General features: G+C 39.2%; 1 protein-coding gene across 1 annotated transcript; it reads right to left on the bottom strand.

Moving 5' to 3' along the window:
- Positions 1 to 4,033: 4,033 nt before the first annotated feature.
- Positions 4,034 to 21,317, bottom strand: CLDN1 (claudin 1). The gene is made up of 4 exons (XM_055407960.2): positions 20,845 to 21,317; positions 10,227 to 10,391; positions 8,380 to 8,464; positions 4,034 to 6,675 (listed from the first exon to the last, which is right to left on the bottom strand). The coding sequence occupies exons 1-4, from the start codon at positions 21,065 to 21,067 to the stop codon at positions 6,513 to 6,515; spliced, it is 636 nt and encodes a 211-aa protein (XP_055263935.1). The 5' UTR covers positions 21,068 to 21,317; the 3' UTR covers positions 4,034 to 6,512.
- Between the last annotated feature and the right edge of the window lie 2,188 nt (positions 21,318 to 23,505).

The following is a 23,505-nucleotide window of genomic DNA, read 5'->3' as shown; positions in this document are numbered from 1 at the left end:
TTGATCAGAGTCATTCTGACCAGTGTGAGGTGATACCTCACTGTAGTTTTGATTTGCATTTCTCTAATGATTAGTGATGTTGAGCATCTTGTCTTGTGTTTGTTGGCCATCTGTATGTCTTCTTTGGAGAAATTTCTATTAAGGTCTTCTTCTCCATTTATTCATTGGGTTGTTTGTTTTTATGATATTAAGCTGTATGAGCCCTCTGTATATTTGTAACCCTTGTCCAAGCTTCCCAGTTCTTGCTTACTTTAGTTTTTGTCTATATAGTTTATTACCATTTTGTTTAGCATGTTTATCTTATTGTTATCTTATCTTATTGTTTGTATTCCACATATAGAATGTAAGTTCTAGAAGTGAGGGTTTTTTGTCTATTTTATTCACGGTTGGTTACATTGTACAAATCCAGGTCCACTGTTTCTTTTGTGGCAGAAAATACTTGGCTTCTTAAAAATATTATCAGAATGAATGAATGAATGTTTATGAACTCTGAATGGTAACAGTATATTACCATACACTTGAATGGAAGAAGAGAAAGAAATCAAAATTATTTTTACCGTGTGATACTATGAAAACAGTGAAAAGATAACAACCTCCAAAGCTTATCTTTGGGAAATAAAATATGATTAGAGAAGATTGCATCAAATTATTAATAATTTTGCTTTTGGGTAGCACAGCACAGTATGTCTATTACAATATTTAAAATAATTATTTCTACCTTTCTATATTTTTCTACTTTATTATTAGTATTAATTTTAATTTGTATTAGTTTTAATTTTATTATCAGGAAAAATAAATATTGTGGTGAAAATAATCCTCACAAATAAATTCCTTTGTTCTCACTCTATTAGAGGTCATTTTTCTACTTGTATTCCACTCTCATCTAGAAGGAAATGTTCTCTGCTACCCCTGACCCTCGTTTCATATGTCTGCTTGTTTCAGATCTCTCTTTGGTTGTTGGATTTTTTTAATTAAGCAGCATCAGTAGCTACCTGAGGAAACCATAACATTAATAGAAACAGGAAACTTAATGGACAAAATGATTAAAAGAAAAAAATGTCCTTTGGGAGAAGAAAGTGCTCTAATTCAGGTCATCTCATTTAAGAAATATTTGTACAGTTTTCAAACTTTCTTCCTGCAATTGGTTTGTGTGTGTGTGTGTTTACTTTTTTCTTTTGGGGGGAACAGACAATCAAAGCAATAAGTTAAAGAAAGTATGACATAAATAAAACCACAGAAATGCTACAATTAAAAATAAATGTAGCAAGATTATGCTTTGACTAAGGACTTTTCTGAAATTTTCATATAACAAAGGAAAATAACTCAGTGATTATAATACAATAAACACCTCCTTGAACTAATATTATTGTTAAACAGAAGGTTTTCTTTAAAAGAGAATTTGCTTTGTATTAATAACTATTATGGTGATTGATTTAAAAATAATAGAAAATGACAAGAAAGAAGGTTATTTACCAAAGAAATATGACAATAGCTTCTGAAGACTACCTCCTTTTAACTCCTTCCTTTCTTAAGTGAGCAGGACCCCTTGGGGCCTTGTGGGGGACAGGGACAGGTCCTTCCCCATATCCTCTGCTTTAGCTCCTCTCTGAAGTACCTAGTTTTTGATGTCATTTCTGGAGTTGTTTTGCAGATGAGAAAACCCCTCACCAAATAGGAAATGTTAATTACTTGATGAACAAGATCACATAACACCAGGCCTCCTGAAGCCTAAAGACTGTTAATATTAACCTCTATTACACCACCCTGTTACCTCACCATCAGCCAATCAGAGAATTGTGCACAAGCTGATCACATACCCTGTGACCCCTACTCCCTCATCTAGCTTTTAAAAGTGCTTTGCTGAAACCCTTCAGGGAACTCAGGGTTTTTAGGACAGGAGTCACCCTTGCATGGCCCTGCAATAAAACATTCTCTGGTCCAAACTCTTATGTTTCAGCTTGTTTGGCCGTATTGAACTTGTGCTAATACTCTCACCAAAACAAACAAAAAACACCTAGAATCATGAAATAGAACCATGACCTTAGAGAAAAAGTAAATGAACAACATTGTCATCTACTAAGCACCTGGATGTGTGTTTACACAGAAAAGATTTTGAGCATACTTGGTCCTGAGAGATAACACAGTCCAGTGGTTTGCAATTCAGAATGTGCATTGGAATCCCCTGGGAAACTCATACCTAATACACTTTTCTCAGAAATTCTGATTCCCTTAATCTGGGTTTAAGTCCTTGGAAGTCGGAGGTTTCAAAAACTTCCAGTGGTCAAAAGCTTCCACGTTGTTATGGATAAGAACCACTGAGTGGGGCCAAGTTCTTCCTTTTACAAATGAAAAAATAGTGAATAGAGATCTCTATAGCTCACTGAGGCTGATCATTGGCAGAACCAGTGCTAGATTTCAAGTTCACTTTTCTTCCCACTTAACACTTTTACCCTGCTGGGGCCTAGGAAAGAGTCTTATTTATTTCCTTTACCCTTTAGCCTTGTCTGCATTTAATGGCACTAGTCTATGGTAGGTGTTTAATAAATATTAGTTGAATAAATCCATATCTCTTGCTAATTGCTGATATTGGCCATATGGGAGAAACCTGTCAATGGAAGATGAATATTCAAAATACCATGAGTTCCCCAGAGTTCCAGAACATTGAGAATGTTTTTCATTGTGTTTTTAAATCCAACAGACTGTCCCTACATAACTCTGGAAACTGCAGAGACTTCTGCCAGTTTCCATGGTACCAGCTAATTGTAGAGATTTTAGGGCAGGTTGGGGATACCTAAGGGTATATCTGGGGTTGGAAAGGAGACTGCAGAAATCTTACACCTGAGCCATACTCAAAAAGAAGGAAAAAAAAAAAAATCCACTACCAGATTTTACTAGAACCAACAGCAGGCTTTCAAATGTGGGAATATGGAGATGGCATGGAGGTTTTCCTGGACTTGGACACAGATCCACATAGAAAGTACAAGTTGATGAGGAGGAGAGATAACTTGGTTTGCAGGACAGTGGCATCCAGAAGGAGGAGCCTACACATAGGTGGTGTCTACTTGGTATGATTGACAACCCAGTTTTTCTCTTCAGCATTCTTATCAGCACTTAGGGATTTTATTTCCTCTCAAATTTCATGGGCCTGGACCCATCCAGGAGAAGACTTCAGTTCTGTAGAAACAGTGGAGATCTGACACATCTGCGTAATTTAAAACGACTGAAATTAATCTTCATCTCTTACCCTTAAGGCTAATGTCCCCATTGAGCTCCACATAGAGCTCAATTCTTTGTTTACTAGCCTGTCTCTGTACTATATAAATCACTTAAGGAGTGGTTACAACTAAGGCTGTATCAATCACTGATATTTTTAGATAATGAGTGAATATGTTTCATCACTTGCTTTCTTAAGAAGTAGTTTTGGTAATGTGTGCGTACTCATGTGCTCAATCCTGTCCAACTCTTTGCAGCCCCATGGTCTGTAGTCCCACAGACTTCTCTGTTCATGGGATTTCCGAGGCAAGAATACTGGAGTGGGTTGTTATTTTCACCTCCAGGGGATCTTCCTAGCCCAGGGGTTGAAACTACATCTTCTGCATTTCCTTCATTGGCAGGCAGATTCTTTACCATTGTATCACCTGGTAATTATTACAAAAGCAATAATGGATTTCTAGCTGTCTTTTACTCTGCCAACTTGTAGGAAACACAACCAACTTAAGTTTTCATAGTGCTTTACAGTTGACTACTTTATCACTTAGTCATTTATTGTAGTATGTCTCCTTTCTATGGATGAGAGAAATGAAGTTATCTCTCCTGACATTCCCTTCTATCACCACCCTTGATGAGGAAGAAGCACAGTTGGAGAGCAATAGGGCATTCCAGTGGGTGGAGTCACTTAAATACTTGACAAGTGGCCCAGAGGCACCATAGCTATTTCCCAGGAATACATGGTGAGTCAGATCCTATCCTGAGCCATCTCGTCTTCCATGCAATGCAATCTTGAAATAAATGATTAAAAAAATAATAAACCAACTAAAGATTTATATTAAAAAATTTATTGAAAAAGAGTAATGCTTTATACAAATTCCCATTACAAACCCCTGAAATATCTATCCATTTCCAAGTAGGGTAGTAAAGTACAAAAATAGCAAAGTCAGAAAGATTCTGGTGTCACAATTCTGTTGGCCATTTTGTACTATGGATTTCTTTTCAGAGTTTACCAACTAGTAACCACGTGTATTAATACTTGCCCATCAATAGGATTTATGAAGGTAACAGAGATTCTTTGAATTATACATTCTAAGAGCATAGACTTTCAGGTTTGGAAGATACACTAAAATTTACTAGGTTCAAGTCCTATGATTCAGTCCTTTGGATAACTTCCCCTAGGTGGTTTCACTATGAGTTAACATTTCTAAGCTACCTATCCTAGCCATGTTAGCTGCCAGCTAGTAGCGATACCTCTGATGACATCACTTAACCAATATCCATCTTGTATACCCTTACAAGTTATTAAAACTCAAAAAAATCTTCCATTCTTTGGTCAACACTTACACTTCCATTTTACCCATTACATCTACAAACTTGTTCTAGGTCAAGTCTGAATTCCTGAAAGGAGAAAATCTTAGTTTAGCCACACGAAAAGCATCAGGCCACACTGATCAAAGAAAACTAAGGCTTCTTTAAAGTTTTTTTTTTTTTCTTTTCACTTAGCAAGCTGAAATTCACTTGTCTCCTCACTTGAGAGGTTGGTTAAGACAGGAAATCCATTTCTTAAAATTTCTCTTTTCAGTCATTTGAAAAATAGTCTAAAATCTATGCGCTTAAATTCCTTAATTCTTTCCCCCAGTACAATACTTGTCACCTTACAAAATCACATTTCCGTGTATCCTGTTTCACTGGATCTCCACAATAGCCCTGTGAGGTAGGGAGGTCAGGCATTACAATCCTCTTTTTAGAAATGAAGCAATAAATCTAGGGCAACCTGTGCCTTGCCCAAACTCACACTGTAATTGATAGCACCAAAGACTCAAATCAAGTCTCCAGACACTGAAGTCAACACCCTTTCCATTACAACATCTTGCTGAAGTGAAGGAGTTATTTTCCACAAACTGGAAAACTAAGAGCAATTGTTAAAATGGAACAGAGTGCCAACAAAATGGTGGCCACAGCTGAAAGGAAGGAAACAGGCCTGTGGAGAGAGGAAGGTCCCTAACCTTGGGAAGGCCTGTGTGTAGGTTTGGTTCAACGACTTCTTTAACAGCCAATTTAGCAAATAGAAACACTACTTAGACATATTCAAAGAATGAGCATAATATCAACTAATTAATACTTACACCACTCTACCAGCTGGTTAAGTGTCATTATCTCAATTTGACAGATGGGAAGAGAGGAGAAAGATTAAGTGACTTGCCTATAAGCTACAGAGAGAATGTTTGTCATCAGAGTATCATTATAGAAATTCGAGTACTTCATTCAAACAGTCTGTTCCTCTCTGGGAAGAGGTAAGCTATACAATAAAACAATACAGTTAAGGAAGGGAACAAGAATAAGGTAGTTTGGGAGGGTATATAACTGTGAATAAGTAGCTCAAAAAATTCAATCAATAGATTTGTGTTACAATACTTGGAAAAGCAGCACACAGTTCCTCAAATATTTTCAAATATTTTCAAAGCAAATAAGTGTGTTAGAGGTCAGGGTACAGGAGGCGTATGGGAAGGTCAACAGGAACATACCATCTAGTCACACACAGAAAGATTTGCTCCCAAAGCTCTGGTCTGCAAGAGACTCTTATTGACCTTAGGAATTAAACTATAGGCAAATAAAATGTGTTATCAGATTCAAGAGTTAAGCTCAACCTCACAAAAAACAAAGGCATGAAGAATGACTGAACGATGACACAGCAAGTGCTAAAAGATCATGGTAAAAAAACATATGATACAAACATTTAAAAAGGGCACATGTGAAGTACTGAAATAATTCATACTTGGTAAAGCAGGTCAGGTCTTCTGTGAAAGACACTAAAAGCTGATGAAGGAAGGTAAATGATATTTGACCGATTATATATGTATACATAAAGAAAGAAGAATTTGAAAAATACCAAATAAATGAGTTAATCAAGAATTAAATATTTTTTCATTTTTAGATATATTTTAAGAATACTGGTACCGATATAATGAGAATAAGAATTCTTACTATCTAATTTTTTATAGAAAAACGTGTTTATGTACATATCTATATATATTTAAGGAACACTCTCTCCCCTCGTTTGAGATGATTACTCAGCGGGAAGCAGTAATATAAATGGAAAAGGCTTCTCTTCTGTATTGAGGAATGGAGATAAGATAAAGCTAAATCATTTTTAGCAATGGATAGTTAAAAAAATACGTTTTTTGCTGTAATACCACAGTTCAGACTGCAATAGTCGAAAGCTAAGATCTTAATGTCAATGCCAGTATTTCAATGTCCATTTTCTGTTGGTTCCAACAGGGTTGTCAGCTTTCGCTTCTACGTCACACATAGTCTTTCCCACTGGAAGGTGCTGGCTTGGGATAGGGCCTGGGTGTTGGGTAAGATGTTGTTTTCCGGGGACAGGAGCAGCACAGCAGGGCGCCTCCCAGAAGGCAGAGAGAAGCAGCAGCCCAACCAATGAAGAGAGCCTGACCAAATTCATACCTAAAAAAGAAAAGGTGATTCATTTGCTTACTCAGTGAACCATTGGAAACTCCTCTAATGTAATTAAATAATGAAATCGATTTCACATTCATATTTTTTCCACCGGAAAAAATCCCCTGTGATCCCTTTAAGTTTTATGAAGTACTTTAAAGTTTGTGGACACACACACGAGAACGTTCACATTGCAGTTGTTGACAATTTGCAACAGTAGATCAGGCAATGTGGCATGTAACACCAGGTTAATTACACAAATATTTCCAAAGACTTTTCCATGTGTAGGAGACTTGTAAAGCATGCTACATACCATAAAAGTCAGATTTGGAACATGGTTCCTAGGCTAAAACTTAACAAGTCATGTTATCACCAAGTAGCAACAGTATTCTACAAAAAAAAAAACAAAACCTGCCAGAGTGTTTTGAAGGCTATTAGACTTTTCAACAGTTAACCCTTGATAAACACTGAAATCTGATCTATGGTTTTGAGGAAAAAACTTCTAAACAACCCATAGATTGTTCTAGGTTAAGTGGATCCAGGTGGATGTATTAAGCCATACTTCTGGGAGAAGATCTGTGACTGATGGTGGAGAGTAAGGAAAGAGAAGGGTTGGATCTAGAAAGATAAGGCCTGAGTTTAAATCCTGATGCAAACTCTCAGCTGTTGAATTGTGGGTCCTGAACTCTATGTCTCAACCTCAGCAGCTGCTTCTCTTAAAGCACAATGATCCCATCTTCTTCATTGTACTGCTTTTAGGATCACGTGAGACACTGTAAGTAAGTATACAGTGCCTGGCAATTTATAAAGTGCTTTCATATCCATTACTGGGAAAGTTTTAGCCTATTGACCTCCAGCAGTTTCTGTCCCTACTTTGTAGTCTTATGGGATAGGTTCCAACAACATTATGGCAGTATGTGTTTTCATATACATGGGTGATTAGAAACAAAGAAACACATCTTATCTCTCCACCACTAGCATTTTTCATCCATTCATCTTAGCACTCAACAAACAATAATTATATCTTAACATCCCAACTCTGAATATAGTTATTAGGCTTTAAAGAAGTGAACACAGTGAGACAAAGAATCTTGTCTCTGATCAAAGGGTGTCATTACTTGAGAGCCAAGAGTCAGCTCTTTAACTTCCACAACTTGCAATATTAAGAAGGATGACCTTTCTAAAATTATTTTATGGACATGATGAAACACCAAATTTCATAGTGGTAACATCCTTTTCATAAATAAAATTGTTTTTTAATAAATAAAATTGTTAGGAATGAAATTTCTGTTAGAGGTTATTAACCTCTACAATACAACTGTTTTTTTGATCAATCATAAACTGTGTTTAGTTAATAATAAACACAATTAAGTGTTGTATCAGAATATACTTCAAAAATGAATTTCAAATATACTGGTATCTTCATTAATATTAAACAAATTAAAAAAATATGAAAAAAGTTCCAGCATACATTTGGAAAGTATACAGCTTTTCTACTTTGAAGTTTATTTTGTCATCAATACATGCTGTTAAAGTAATTATCAAACTATTTTTAACATGTCACAGGCCATTCAAGTTATTTTCAATTTTGGCAGAAAATTCCATAAAATTCTGGATAGCAAGTCTGGGGAGTCACCATACTAACTGGACTTTGCAGAACATAGAAGGGTATTTTCTCAGCGAACAAACAATTTTATATTTGACTATCATTACCTGGCATTGACGGGGGTCATGGGGTCATAGAATTCTTGAACAATTCTATTGCCATACCATGCTGTGGCAACTAAAATAGCCAGACCTATGGAAATTCAAAACAAAAGACTGTTAATTACCATGGAACACTGAGCATAAATGCATGGCTCATTAAATTTATAAGTATTTTACAAGAATGAAATTTCATCAATAATGCTGACATTTTTAATTAAGTCCATTTTAATTCAGACAACATTAATTTAGGATGAATAGAGGTTCAAACATGGTTTTTTAAGTGTTCTCTTAAGACAGATAAAAATACTAGGTTGGAGTTAGGCACATGACTGTTCATGTCATCTTATTCACTTACAGTTTAAGGTCCCTGGCACAAATAACATTCTTTTGGAAACATTCAGGAGATTCATGTCATTTAAGATCTCTTTAAAATAGATTATTATAAATTAGTGTACTAGACTATTTTTGATAAAACTAAAGTCCTTACTAGTAAAGCTCATCACTTACAAAAGGGAAGATGAAAACTCTTCTATATTCTTCTTGGCCAAAATGCAAAATTCACATTTCTGAAGGATCAAAATGAATGTAAATAGCTAGATAGCAGGAACACATTGGACCTGGCTCAGAGTACACCAATCACCTAAACGCCTACACCCCTACTGGCCAGATGTTCCAGGTCTTGCCATGAGATTCACTGAGGTGCCACATCAGATCAATGCATGCAGCACACTCTCAATTTCTCACGCCTCTTACATTTCAGTGCATGTGTGCATGCTCAGTCTTTGTCTGGATTATAGCATGCTGGCTCCTCTACCCATGGGATGTTCCAGGCAAGAATACTGGAGTGGGTTTCCATTTCCTTCTCCAGGCAATCTTCCCATCCCAGGGATCAAATCCATATCTCCTGCATTGACAGGCAGATTCTTTATCGTTGAGCCATCAGGAAAGCATATGTAATAGTCTATTTCAAAACAACAGACATGTACTATATATGACATATAATAGTCTATTATTTTATATACATAGACAATTTTATATGCACACATTATCTTATTTAATATTAACTTTATTATAAGACTTTACAATGAACTGTCCATGTCCTCTTCTGGCTCTCACTTTCTCAAAGGTCACATAATAAGATTTGAATAAAGAAATAAATACATATTTACTTTCTATGGAAAATGTAACCTCACTCTTTTATCAAGGTTTTTATTCCAAGACTTTTCTGTATTATTTTCTTTCTTAACTCATTTTTTCTGATTTCCTATCATTCCAACATTCCGCCTGAACTCCAAATGCCCTTTCTCTTCATTGATCTATGGGTAAAACCTGTTCATTCCAGAATCAGTACTGCTTACATGGAATAATGTCCTCCTCTTCCTCCAATAATCCCAGCCCTATTAATCCCATTCATTCACACCTGTATGACTGCACCTTCTTCATGTTCTCTCTCACCATTCCCCACCTTTCCCAGGTACTATCAGTAGAGACACCACAGAAATTTTCTGAATTACACAGAATTGGTTCTCAGTATTTGCTAGATAGAAAAAAATCTCTCCCTTCACTTGAGGAGACTGTTTCTAATGAACCAGTTGGCACCTGAAACCTCAGGGAATAGACCTGTCCACTGTGAACACAGATCTCAGATTTTTATCCAGTTCCCATTTGGGAATGTGAAAGTCAACCGGGTTTAAAGTTTCTATGTCTTCATATTTTAAAGGAACTGAATTCAATTGATTCAAGAGCAATAAAGCCAACATAAACCCAACATGATCTAAGGAAGCCAAAAACTAGACTTTAAAAAATGTCAGAAAGAGTTTGATAAGGTCTAAGAGGGACAGGTCCTCTCTCACCTGAAATAAGAAAGATCACGCCCCCAAAGACAGCCATCCGCATCTTCTGCGCCTCATCGTCTTCCAGGCACTTCATACACTTCATGCCAACAGTGGCCACAAAGATGGCTATTAGTCCCAGCAGGATGCCAATCACCATCAAGGCACGGGTTGCTTGCAGAGTGCCTGACAAAAAACATTTTAGAACATGTAACAATCATGCCTAGACCAACAAGAGAAGACCAAGTATATTTCAACGTTGTATGGAGGACAGAAAACATGACCAGGAGTCAGGAGACCCCAGTTCTAGTGATGCCTTTGCAGGAAACCAACATAGTTTCTCCTCCGGAAAAACAAATAGCTGGCTGAATGATGAATAAGAATTCCTCCAGCTCTAACAGTTTGTTTTTAACATTTAATTCAAAATCCTCTGAAAAATAATTAATCATTTGGTTGAATAGGCTTATAACACATTGTTAATTCTTACTAATGGAGACTTTTAATTCTGAAATAACAATCATACATTATCCTTAATGTTAAACCATTTATACTTTAAATGGTTTCCAATATATCTTAGTAACAGTCAACAGCTTTACACTCCAGTCATCAAGCTGGGGAAAATCTGGGTGGGTGAATTTGGAAGACAAGAAATGAATTTCTCATAGATTGCCTTGGCTGGATAGTTCAGTTCAGTTCAGTTCAGTCGCTCAGTCGTGTCCGACTCTCTGCGACCCCATGAATCACAGCACGCCAGGCCTCCCTGTCCATCACCGACTCTGTGGACATGAGTTTGATAAGCAACACATAAATCCAGTGATGGGGGTGGGGTGGGAGATCTGAAAACTATTTTCTCAGAACAAAACATAATAGCCTTTGAGATGCTATTTTGGAACATAGTAGGTTTATATTCAGAAATATCACTGGTGTTTAAAACTATTTAAATTACTATGCTGTAAAATGGCTGACAGTAATTCAATGGAGCACTTCTTCAGTTCAGTTCAGTTCAGTTCAGTCGCTCAGTCGTGTCCGACTCTCTGCGACCCCATGAATCACAGCACGCCAGGCCTCCCTGTCCATCACCAACTCCCGGAGTTCACCCAAACTCATGTCCATAGAGTCGGTGATGCCATCCAGCCATCTCATTCTCTGTCGTCCCCTTCTCCTCCCGCCCCCAACCTTTCCCAGCATCAGAGTCTTTTCCAGTGAGTCAACTCATTGCATGAGGTGGCCAAAGTATTGCAGTTTCAGCTTTAGCATCAGTCCCTCCAATGAACACCCAGGATTGAGCTCCTCTAGAATGGACTGGTTGGATTTCACTAATTTTCTAATTTCTTGTTCTTGTCATTGGTATGCTAACTCATGATCAAATAAATAGGGCTATGTTTGAGATATGCCAGTAAATATATTAAAGAGTAAAAGCGTGAGGCCATCCCTATGGCATAAATTCTCAAAGAAATTCTCAAAAAAATCTGAAGCACAGATTCTTAAAGAAAAGTGAGTTGTAAGTACACTGGTTAGATGAGTTTGACTTAGATTTATTTCTTCCATCATATAAAGATCATTATCTCTTTGATAGTGTTAACATATGACAAGTCTTTTTAAAAATATAAAAATTATTTACATTATAATAACAAAGTGTGCTATCTTATGGGAAAGCCAGTTATTATTCTTTGGGATCATGTTTTTATTACGTAAAGTATGAATGATGGTATCTGTAATCAGGAAGTTGGAACAATTGACTTCCTAATGGTCTCAAAACTGGATGACATGATAGAAAGGTTTTATATCTCAGTATCTAATTTAGACTTAGGCTCAGTGTCCGTATTTTTAGGGCTAAGAATTTACACTATAAATCATAACTAACACTAAAGATTTCCAAAACATCAATTTATTTAAATTTGTTAATATTTCCATCCTTGATATAACCAGGCAATCTATGATAAAATCATAGTAAGCTCTTTCTGAAAGTATTAAAGACATTTTTTGACTGTATATGAGAGATATTTGGGAAGCCAAGATAAATTTTTACTTGATTTAATTAAAAAGCAAACCAAAGGAACTCTCATGCTCCGCTCATAGAGTCACTTCCCCATAAACACATGTGGGCAAGTGTGCACCCAACTTATACACTTATTTGAAGATTGAAGGTTGGCACAAGAACTTCTGAATCAAAACATGTTTCATGGATCATGGGTTACCAGGAACTATCAGTTCAGTTCAGTTCAGTCGCAGAGTTGTGTCCGACTCTTTGTGACCCCATGAACCGCAGCATACCAGGCCTCCCTGTCCATCACCAAATCCCAGACTCCACCAAAACCCATGTCCATAGAGTCAGTGATGCAATCCAACCATTCATCCTCTGTCGTCCCCTTCTCCTCCTGCCCTCAATCTTTCCCAGCATCAGGGTCTTTTCAAATGAGTCAGCTCTTCGCATCAGGGGGCCAAAGTATTGGAGTTTCAGCTTCAACATCAGTCCTTCCAATGAACACCCAGGATTGATTTCCTTTAGGATGGACTGGTTGGATCTCCTTGCAGTCCATGGGACTCTCAAGAGTCTTCTCCAACACCACAGTTCAAAAGCATCAATTCTTCAGCACTCAGTTTTCTTTATAGTCCAACTCTCACATCCATACATGACCACTGGAAAAACCATAGCCTTGACTAGATGGACCTTTGCTGGCAAAAAATGTCTCTGCTTCTTAATATGCTGTTGAGGTTGGTCATAACTTTCCTTCCAAGGAGTAAGCGTCTTTTAATTTCACGGCTGCAATCAGCATCCTCAGTGATTTTGGAGCCCAGAAAAATAAAGTTAGCCACTGTTTCTGCTATTTCCCCATCTATTTGCCATGAAGTGATGTGACTGTATGCCATGATCTTAGTTTTCTGAATGTTGATCTTTAAGCCAATTTTTTCACTCTCCTCTTTCAATTTCATCAAGAGGCTCTTTAGTTCTTCTTCACTTTCTGCCATAAGGGTGGTGTCATCTGCATATCTGAGGTTATTGATATTTCTCCTGGAAATCTTGATTCCAGCTTGTGCTTCCTCCAGCCCAGAGTTTCTCATGATGTACTCTGCATATAAGTTAAATATTCAGGGTGACTATATACAGCCTTGACATACTCCTTTTCCTATTTGGAACCAGTCTGTTGTTCCATGTCCAGGAACTATAGCTGCTTATAAGATTATTGTGAAACCTCACTTGGAATCACAAATGATACTGTGGTTTGAAGAGAAATGTATCAAAGACTCCATAATTATGGTGTGTCCTTCCTTCTGGTTTGCCAACAGTTTTGCAAAGGCAATCATGCTCAGAAGGAAAATAAAATATAAAATAAATAACCTCTTCTACATAACAGAGATTTCTGATCTGGTCCTAAGCGCCACTCAGAAAGAAAGCATTTCAGTCAAAGGAACACTGGAAAAAGAGATGCTGAAACTCACAGAAATGATTCATGTCGAGGACAGGGTGACCACTCATCTATTTTGCCTGACTCTCTAGGTTTTAAAACTACAAGTCCTACCTTCTGAGAAGGTCTTCAATCCTGGACAAACTGGGAAAGCTAGCTACTATTGCAGGATGGTTGGATGTGGAAAGTAAAATGAAAAGGGTTAGCAAGGTAAGCAGAAGGCATTTATCATGTACGATTTTGCAAGCTAGGGAAAGGGGTTTGGAGTTTATTCTAAATGTGTGCAGAAGCCATTTAGGGTCTTAAAGGAGGAATGAAAAGATTTTTTACCCTCTGTCTTCCTCTGACAGCCCTTCAAATATATATAGTGTTTTACTTCTCTCAACCACCTTTTGCTTTGTCTGTCCATTAAGCTCAATTTTCCAACCTTTATTCACCACTTTGGTTGCTTTCTCTGATGTCTAAGTTTTCTACTTTGAGTTGTAGGGCTTCAAATCAGATCCAGCTTCTATAATCATTCTGATCTGTACTTCATGTATAAACAGCAGGCCACCAGCTTAGCAGGTCTGAGCACTTGGATCACAAGGTATACTTCACGAGGAGTCTGCTGGGCCTCAAGCTCCTGAGTCAGACCTGTATATAACCACCCAGGCAGAGAGTGTACATGGATCAACCACTTCAGGACTCCACCTGCACTTGCCTGGGATTATCTCATTTTCACGGTCTTCATCTCTGAGTTTGTTGTCCTTTCAATTCTCAAAGAAAACACATTTAATTCACACCCCATTTTATTCTTTCCACTACTTTACAAAATTTCTAAGGGGAAAGGAACCGATATCTTGTTCTGTGTGCTACAAACCCTAGTAAGTCTTATAGTATAAAGAATTATATGCATAATGCACAATGATAACAGAGAAAATGGGGGAAAACCTATACTCAGGAATCATATAAACCATATATTGCAAGATCATGTTTCATTTTAAAAAATCTGATAAAGCAATAGTGTTATGTTGTGAAGCAGTATTTTTTCATTTATGTCCTGACATCCACTGGCTTAGGAAATGACTGTATTTTACAATACTAGATGGGCATCAAACACAAAATCTCATCTTGCATCACTGGAGATATTTGGATGAATTCTTAACTATAGTGATATGCAGGGGGAAATGTAAACATAGGGAAAAAAGGCTGAGAATCATAACAGCATCAAAACTCACTAGTTGGGCACATGTAATGGTGGATTACAAATCAAAGTAAGCAAGTGTTACAAGTTATGAGGGTTTTACATGCAGATAGAATCTAAATTGCACAGTTTTAAGCTGGAACCAGATGAATCCTTCAAATTAATGTCTTATGGAAGCCTTTTAAGTCAGAGAGCTAAAATATGTAATTGTGGGCTCCTTGATAATTTGGCCAAATATTTGTTCATATTTCTATTCAAAGCACTTAGAACATCACCGGCAAGCTTCATGGATTATTCAATCTGGGGTCAATTAATTTAAATTTGATTATGTCTTTATCTTTTAAAAATTCATATATAATAGGTAAAAATACCTTTTGTGTTAAGCTTAATTTTTGAAATAACACTGAGAAACACCTCTTAGAAAGCCTCAAGACACTAAAATCTTGCTACATAAAGCCAGACCTAGTTTAGATTATTAAAAGCTAGAAATTCACCTACAGAGAAAAAAATCATACTTTTTGGTTAACCAAATCTAATTTTTAAAAATTTTCTAAATTATGCATCTAATGAGCTTCCAAGATGAAGTTTTTTTTCTGGTGGAACAATGACCAGCAGGGCAGAGAAGTTGAGAAATATTTGAAAGCTACCAAATATTTTAGGCCAGAGAGATAAAGTTTTGAACTATTAACTCTTAAGTTGACCTGAGTGGCTCCAATCTGAAACAAATATGTTCCTTTCTGTCCCATTAAATTTGCCTCTACAATATTATTACCACCGATTAAAGCTCTCTTTGGAGAAAATGGTTAGCAAACATTCAAAAAGGTACACTATTTATTGTTATAATTATTCAGCAGTACATGGAGAAGGCGGTCTTTTAATTATACTTAGCTAGACTGATAATCTTGAGATTAGAGACTCCCTAAGGAGTTCTTAACACTTGCAACCTGAAAGTATAATTTGAAAACATATTTACAAAGATCTCTACTTACGAGACAAGAAATGAGTTAGAAGTTACTGATCTACTACAGTGAGGTTAATCAACATAAGCGTAGAAAGACAAGCAGAGACAAGTCAGTGGAATTTTTTTTTTTTTCTAAAGCATTTCTAAAGTCTTACTATACAAGCAGCAGAACTTCTTTAAATACCTGGCTTTGTTCATGCTATTTACTAGCCATATGACTATATTATTACCCTATTATATGTCATAAATAAAGAAGATTTTAATTATATTTCTATCTTCACTCAGTCCCTCTTTGCATCAGTAGTTGCTTAACAAGTATTAAGCAGATAAACTGACCACTGGGTGACTAGAACAAAAATCCTCTTTTCTCTTCTGCAATTAAATGAACTCATCACAGACTGTCACAGAGCTATACTCCCATGACATCTTCACTTATTACATTGTTCACTTTTAGTCAAGTTCAAAGTTTCTCAAGAGTCTTCACTGTTAACATTTCCATTTGATTGATGTATGAACTGGTGGCCACTGGGTGTGACTTCAAGACTCCAGCACAGTCAATAACTGTGGTCTGGGATAAGGTAGGACTTAATCGCTTTTCAGGATGTTCCAAACATTTTTGCTATCTTTTTTTGTTTCTTAAAAGACATTGTCTCATGATTAAATGTATGCTTTTCTGTTACTTCTGTGCCATTTAGTCATCACTCCAATCAAGGAAGCCTAAACTCTGCCACTTGCCTATGTCCTTTGCATCACTTCAGTAAGTAACAAAGACTGTTGGCACTTAAAGGAATCAACATTTACCCATTATCAATCATCTTAGCTGCATTTCTAAGAACAAGGATAGGGCCTGGCTCATGCTGGTTGAATGGATGAATGAGTCATGGATTCATCTCCCTGCTCCTCCCACTCTGCCCTACTTTAAAAGTGGGGAAACAACCGTCCAGAGAGATCAAGTGGCTCACCATTATAAACATGGCTAGTTAGTGTAGAACCAAGGTCAGAACTGAGTATTCAAGTTTGCGTTTGGGTTTTGACTTTCATCATTTCAAAAATCAGAAACAGAAAAATTCTCAAAACAGATCTGAACACAAATGGCCCCTTAAACGCCAGTGGTTCAGCAAGCCTAATGCAGTCTAGAGAAGTGTAAGGAGGTGCCCTCATCTCTGCCTCTGCATCAAAGACCGTCCAAGTCAGTGATTTTATTCTTTGATTGAGCCTGACATCATGGTGAGAGTTCTGGGAAACTTCACCTACAACCAATACTCATTAAAGCACACCTACACACATGTGGATTCATGTAAAGCAAGTTGAACAGGCCAGAGGAGCTTATAAACAAATTACAGAATCCTAAGGTTAGATGAGACTTACAGAGAGTCTAGCCTAACCTCCCATTTGTCTGGGACTTGGATTTTCCCTACAGCATTCCTTCAAAATGCTTATTTATTTCTCTGCCTGCACACCTCCCACCACGCAACCTCCTGGGGCAACCCAGTCTTTGGACAGCTCTAGCTATTAAAGTCAAGCCAGGAGAAGCAATTAACTAAGCACATGAAATAGGAACTAGCTTGCCAAAAGTTTGAAAAATGAATCAAAACAAGGCAAGATGTACAGTTTAATCAAGAAAAGCAACTCTATCTGGCACTCTTTTTTGCATATTCCAACTATCAGTCATCAGTATCAATAAACATCCATTCTTGGATGGAAGTGAAACTGTCTTAGCCATAGTAAAACCACAATCCATGGTGTATTATTTGTTTACCCAGGAAGTTCCCCAGTTACATTTTCATAAACTGCTTTGCAAGAACTATCTAAAGAAGCCTTGCTGTATCTCATTTTTGACATTGCCTTAAGTACACTGCATCCCTTCAGACACTGCCATGTGCCCTTTCAGCTGACACTAGTTAGAGAAGGGGAACCAGGGATTTTAACACATCTAGTGCTATAAACTTTATAAGTCCCAGAATCTGAGCCCTAAATTGCCAAGTGGGCTCCACTGGCAAAGAGAACAAGCTACAATTTTAAGAAACTTCCTAAGTTTTTCACCTAAAAGCACTTTGTGGAGTGCAACTTGTTTCAAGGAACACTAGTTATATGTACAGATAAGCCTGTTCACCTCTGGATATCATGGTACTAAACCAAAAACAGCCAGTGAATCACCTCCCAGGTCTCTGCATCAGGTGGGCGTGAGCACAACTGTCCAGGAGGAGAAATGGAGACAGGTGAGTTCTCTGGGCTCCATCCAAAGGCAGCCAGTGAGTCACTGGCAGGTTGGGAAGTATACCAGTGAGTCAAGGCTCTCTCTTCCGAGAGTGAGTTTTGAGAGAAAGGCCTGAGCCCCACCTTTGATAAACTCTGGCATTAACCAAAAGGAACATAGGAACTGACATGGAGTTTAAAAAAAAAAAAAATTCATTAGAAAGCAATCTCCAAAATGGGTAGAGGAAAGGTATTGTTCAGATCTTCCACCATAGCTTTAAAAATCATAACAGTTATGCTAACTAGGTATAAATGAAAATAAAACATTTTAACACATCATCATGTGTAGGGATAACCTACTTCAGTATTTACAACATGGATTGATCTGATTTCATTTGGCTGTTTAAGGAAGGTAAAAGAAAGTCTATTTGAACATGTTGAAAATGAACTACTAGTACTTCCCTGGTGGTCCAGTGGCCAAGACTCTGCACTCCCAGTGCAGGGGAGCCAGGTTCAATTCCTGGTCAGGAAACTAGATCCCACATGCTACAAGCAAAAGATCCAAGATGCCCCCCAAAAGATCGAATATCCTGAGTGGCACAACTGAGACCTGGGGCAGCTGAATAAATATAATTTGAAAGATACTTAAAAATCAGAAAATGAATCATTTCGATCAGAGGAATGAGAGATCTATCTGGAATTGTCCTTAGAACCATCTCCATCTGCCAAATGCCATACAATTCCTTACACGTATTTATCCATCCATGAGGAGATTCAATGATTATATAAAGGCATATACTTAATGTACTCCTTATTTTTGGCATAAAAGAATCCTAATATAGGAACTCTGAAAAGCTGAACTGGCAACACTAAAAACCGCCATGTGTACACTGACTCACAAATTCCACAGGTACTCAAGAGTTTTAAACAGATTTGGAACAGAGTGAACAACTCTGAAGGGCATGGCTTTTGACAAAACCACACACAGGAGGTGGACAAAGCAACTGAAGTAAACTTGAGCGACGACTTGAACACCGCTTACCGTCAGCACACAAAGGGGACTGGTGGGCAGGCTTGTTTGTCCAGGCAAAGGCTAAGGACGCTTTTATTCAAGTTAGTTCAAGTGCATGACAGACACAAGTTCAGGACAACGAATGTCATATCTCAAGGAAGCTACTCTAGCCATGAATTGTTATTACCTAAGTAAGCAGGAATTTAATGAGTTTCTGACAAAACACTCACAAGATTTTGTTTAAAAAAAAACAAAGAAAAAATCCATCCTGTCACTCTTCTCTCCACCATATCTAGGACTATTTCTCTCTACATAATCCTGTCCAAACTTATGAAAGAAAGAAGCCAGCATTCGTTACATAGAAATTCCTCTGTGGAAGACAGAAACTCAGAGAAGACCCGCCCTCTCTCTCCAGACCTCCGCATTCATCAGCTGTATCCCCTTAGTGGCTTCATTTTTCCTTTTATATAATGGAGGGAGGTGATTTTGAACTTCTCTTTATTGTCATCCTTTTTCCACCTGCCACCCACCTTCACTTTCCAAAATAAGACTATACAATCTACCTCCTCTGAAGACTCCTGGTCTGGGAGCTAAACCTCCTGGGGAACCTTAAGAGACTTACTTCTTCAAGGAATCACTGGAGGGAAAGACTTCCTCATGCTTGTTTAGTCCCTCAGTTGTATCTGAGAGTCTGCAACCCCATGGACTATAACCTGCCAGGCTCCTCTGTCCATGGGATTCTCCAGGCAAGAATACTGGAGTGGGTTGCCATTTCCTTCTCCAGAGGATCCTCTCCAGAGGATCTTCCCAACCCAGGGATAGAACCCAGGTCTCCTACACTGCAGGCAGATTCTTTACCACTGAGCCACTGGGGAAGCCCCTCTTCACACTAACTGGATCTTGGAAGTCAAAAGAATCAGAAGATTCAAACTCAAGTGTGAGAAGACACTAGGTTGAGACAGTCTATGTAAGAATGTAATTTCTTCTCACGATAACTCACAGTAAAGATAGAGAAAAAAGTTATATCTAATAACTAGCATTGTCTATTTATCTTTTTTGGATAGAAATTTGCTAGAAACTTTATTGTAAAAATTGAAATAATACAGGAAGTACAGAGATTCATAAAATATTTTCTGTGGTAAATGCAAACATAGGAATTGTAATTGTTTTTTAATTTAATTATTAAATCAGGTACATGGTTCTGTTTAAGAATTAACATAACTCAATCTATCTATTTAATTTTACAAGCTGGAGAAGCTTTCAGGCTCCAAACTTTACAAGGCACATCATTTTCTTGTCCTAAGCCTACAGTTCTTCAATTCTCACAGAATCTGAGAATGTCCAGGAAAGGCCTAAGAGCTCAAATTCGAGTTTGGCTCCCACTTGCTCAATTGCCACCCCACTTATGGGTGTGTAAGATGAAACTCACACCTTGAGAAGAGTGTCACCGAGGGAGTTAGAGGAAAAATTAGAGCTTAGGTCTGGTTATCCCTTTCCCCAAAGCAGGGTTTTCTCTAATACCTTATGGCGGGGCACATGATCAGAAGACTTGATCCACTGAAGGTTGACAGATATGTAATCACACAACAGAACCGTTTGACAACCACTACTCCAAAAGGGAGTCATTTGGGGTTGGGTCCTTGTAGCTCAGACAGTAAAGAATCTGCTAGCAATGGAGGAGACCTGGGTTCGATCTCTGGGTCGGGAAGATCCCCTGAAGGAGGAAATGGCGACCCACTCCAGTATTCTTGCCTGGAGAAGCCCATGGACAGAGGAGACTAGTGGGCTAAAGTCTGTGGGGTTGCAAAGAGTCGGGCACGACTGAACGATTAACATTACCCCACCCTGAGTCACAACTGGGGCGTGGGGAAGGCACTCACTGTTCAGATTCAGCAAGGAGTCAAAGACTTTGCACTGGATCTGCCCGGTGCTCTGCGACACGCAGGACATCCACAGCCCCTCGTAGATGGCCTGGGCCGTCACGATGTTGTCACTAGCATAGGAGTAAACCTTCCACTGGGGCAGCGCCGTGCTGACGATGGAGCCGATCCAGCCCAGAAAGGCCAGGATGAAGCCCAGCAGCTGCAAGCCCGCGTTGGCCATGGCTCGCTCGGGCGCCCGCGCTGGCTCAGGGGCAGCAGGTGCAGAAGGCGGAGTTTGCAGGTGCGCACCCGGGACTCCCGGGGGTGACGAGCCTAGCGGAGGGAGTTACTGCAGGGAATCCTGCCCCCTGCACTGACGTCGGAGAAGCTCTGGGACCGGGTCCGGGTCCGGGTCTTGGTCGGCGCTGCAGTTCGGAGGCGAGAAGCTGAGGCTGCTCCCGGACCGCGACTGAGATGCAGACCCGCCGGGCGCCGCGATTTAAAGCAGCTCCGCCCCCGGCCTGCCCGGGCCGCCGCGCAGCGCCCTCTAGCGGTTTCCGGGCGGGTTGCGGGGAAGCGAGAGGGAGCGCGGGAGCCCGTGACCGGGCCCGAACTCTGGCGGGAAGGTCCCGCCAGCCGAGTGGGGACAACTCGAGGAGGATCAGGTACGCACTGTGCCCCGGTGCTGCTTGTTTCCTCTCTTTTCTCCTCTTGCCCTTTTCCTCTGTGAGCGTTCCCAGGCTTTCCGATCATTCAATCCACATTTATCCAAAAATGACTACGTATGTCTAAACACTAAAAAATGCCAAGATGAAAAATTAAGACCTCAAGGGAGGCACAGTTTCATTTTCGACTCTTTCCTCTCTGATTAAAAGACATTTCTATGGCTCGCCACCCTTCTAACCTCCCTCACACACTTTCCTCCCTTTCCGTTCAGCCTCTTCCCCATTTTCCTTTCCTCCCAATGCCCTTTCTGCCCTTCGAGGTCTCTCTTAGAATCATAAAAGAAATGTTGATACTTTATTTATTAGGAAACTGAGACCCAGAAAGGAAACGTGATTTCCGTAAGACCATACAGCAAGTTGTTAGCATATGCAGTACTCTGGTTCTCAGCCTACTCGGCCCAACTACATCTAAGCTTGACCGAAATATATGTCCTTTGAACTTCCCTGCAGGCGTAGGAGTAAAAAAAATCTGCCTGCCAGTGCAAGAAAGGCAAGAGACAGGGGTTCAGTCCCTGGGTCTGGAAGATCCCCTGGAGAAGGAAATGGCAACTCACTCCAGTATTCTTGCTTGGAAAATTGTATGGACAGAGGAGCTGAGTGTGTTACAGTCTATGGGGTCTCAAAAAGTGCCTCAATGAGTAGGACTTGACTGAGCACACACACCCATCCTTATGGAAATGCAGCCTACCCTCCCCTACCTCTACACTTGGACACACCCACACGCACACCCAGCCTACACTCCACCACCCCTACACGAACACACACACACACACATCATCCTCATCATCCTCTTTCTCACAGCACTTTGTCTTAGAGCAGTGATGCATTCTCAGAGGGACCTGGCCAGCGGGGTCCACTGCCCGTCCAAAGGGTGTTTCATTAATGAATTCTCGGATATTATTCATCAGAGGTGACAGCATCTAAAAAGTCCCCCTAAGTAGAAAGAGACCTGTCCTGGGATTAGAAGTCCAAGTTCTAGCTTTAGCAGTGTGACTGGCTGTGGCCAGCACCTCAGATTTTAGTTTATTCAGCCTTTAGTTTTGCTCTGTGGGTCTCTAAAGCTTCCTTCTTTGTAGTTACTCAGAAGTGCACCTCAGATGCTGTGGTTTGGAATAATTGAAATGCTTTCCCAACCTCTTTGTGTGTGTGGTGCCAGTGTGGTGGGAGGAGAAGCTTTTATGGTTTTAATAAAAACAGAAGCACCTCCCAGGCAGAAATAAACTTGCAAAAGGGAAAACAAGATATGTTTCAATATTTCCTATGGCAACTGCCAGTTTGTGTTAAAGAGGGAGTTAAAAAAAAAATTCATAGTGTGAATAAGAGGGGTGAAGAGAACTCTGCCACTTGGGGGAATGTTGGTGATGTATGAGGGGAAGCTATGCATGTGTGAGGTGAGACAGAATATGGGAATCTCTGCACCTTCTGCTCAATTTTGCTGTGAGACTAAAATTACACTTTAAAAAAATATATGAAAAAGCAAAAACCCCCAAGCCCCACCACGCTCATTTCCACCTGGCTATTGTCAGATACCTTTGGAAGGTTTAACTCAAAGGACAAGTCTGTATGGAGATTTAAGGACTAGCAATGAAGAGGGTTGACTTCCCTTGTGGCTTAGTAGTAAAGAATCCTCTTGCAGTGTAGGAGATGCAGGTTTGATCCCTGGGTCATGCAGATTCCCTGGAGAAGGAAATGGCAACCCATTACAGTATTCTTGCCTGGTAAATCACATAGACAGAGGAGCTTGGTAGGCTACAGTCCTTGGGGTCTCAATAGAACTGGACACAACTTAGCAACTAAACCACCGCCACCACCAATGAAAAGGATAACGCATGAGCTAGATGAAGAGATTTAATTTGGGAGAAGCAGGAATTAAGCAAGTGATGTCCTTCCCTATCTGAAAGCCTCCTCAGACCCCGGGAAGGCTCTCAGGCTGCTCTGTAGGGTAGGACCACAT

Source organism: Moschus berezovskii, chromosome 1, assembly GCF_049115385.1.
Source record: "Moschus berezovskii isolate FMDL1 chromosome 1, NW_MosBer_1.0, whole genome shotgun sequence".
NCBI classification, from domain to species: domain Eukaryota; kingdom Metazoa; phylum Chordata; class Mammalia; order Artiodactyla; family Moschidae; genus Moschus; species Moschus berezovskii.
The sequence above is the reverse complement of the archived record's forward strand: the minus strand, read 5'-3'. Positions and strand labels throughout refer to the sequence as shown.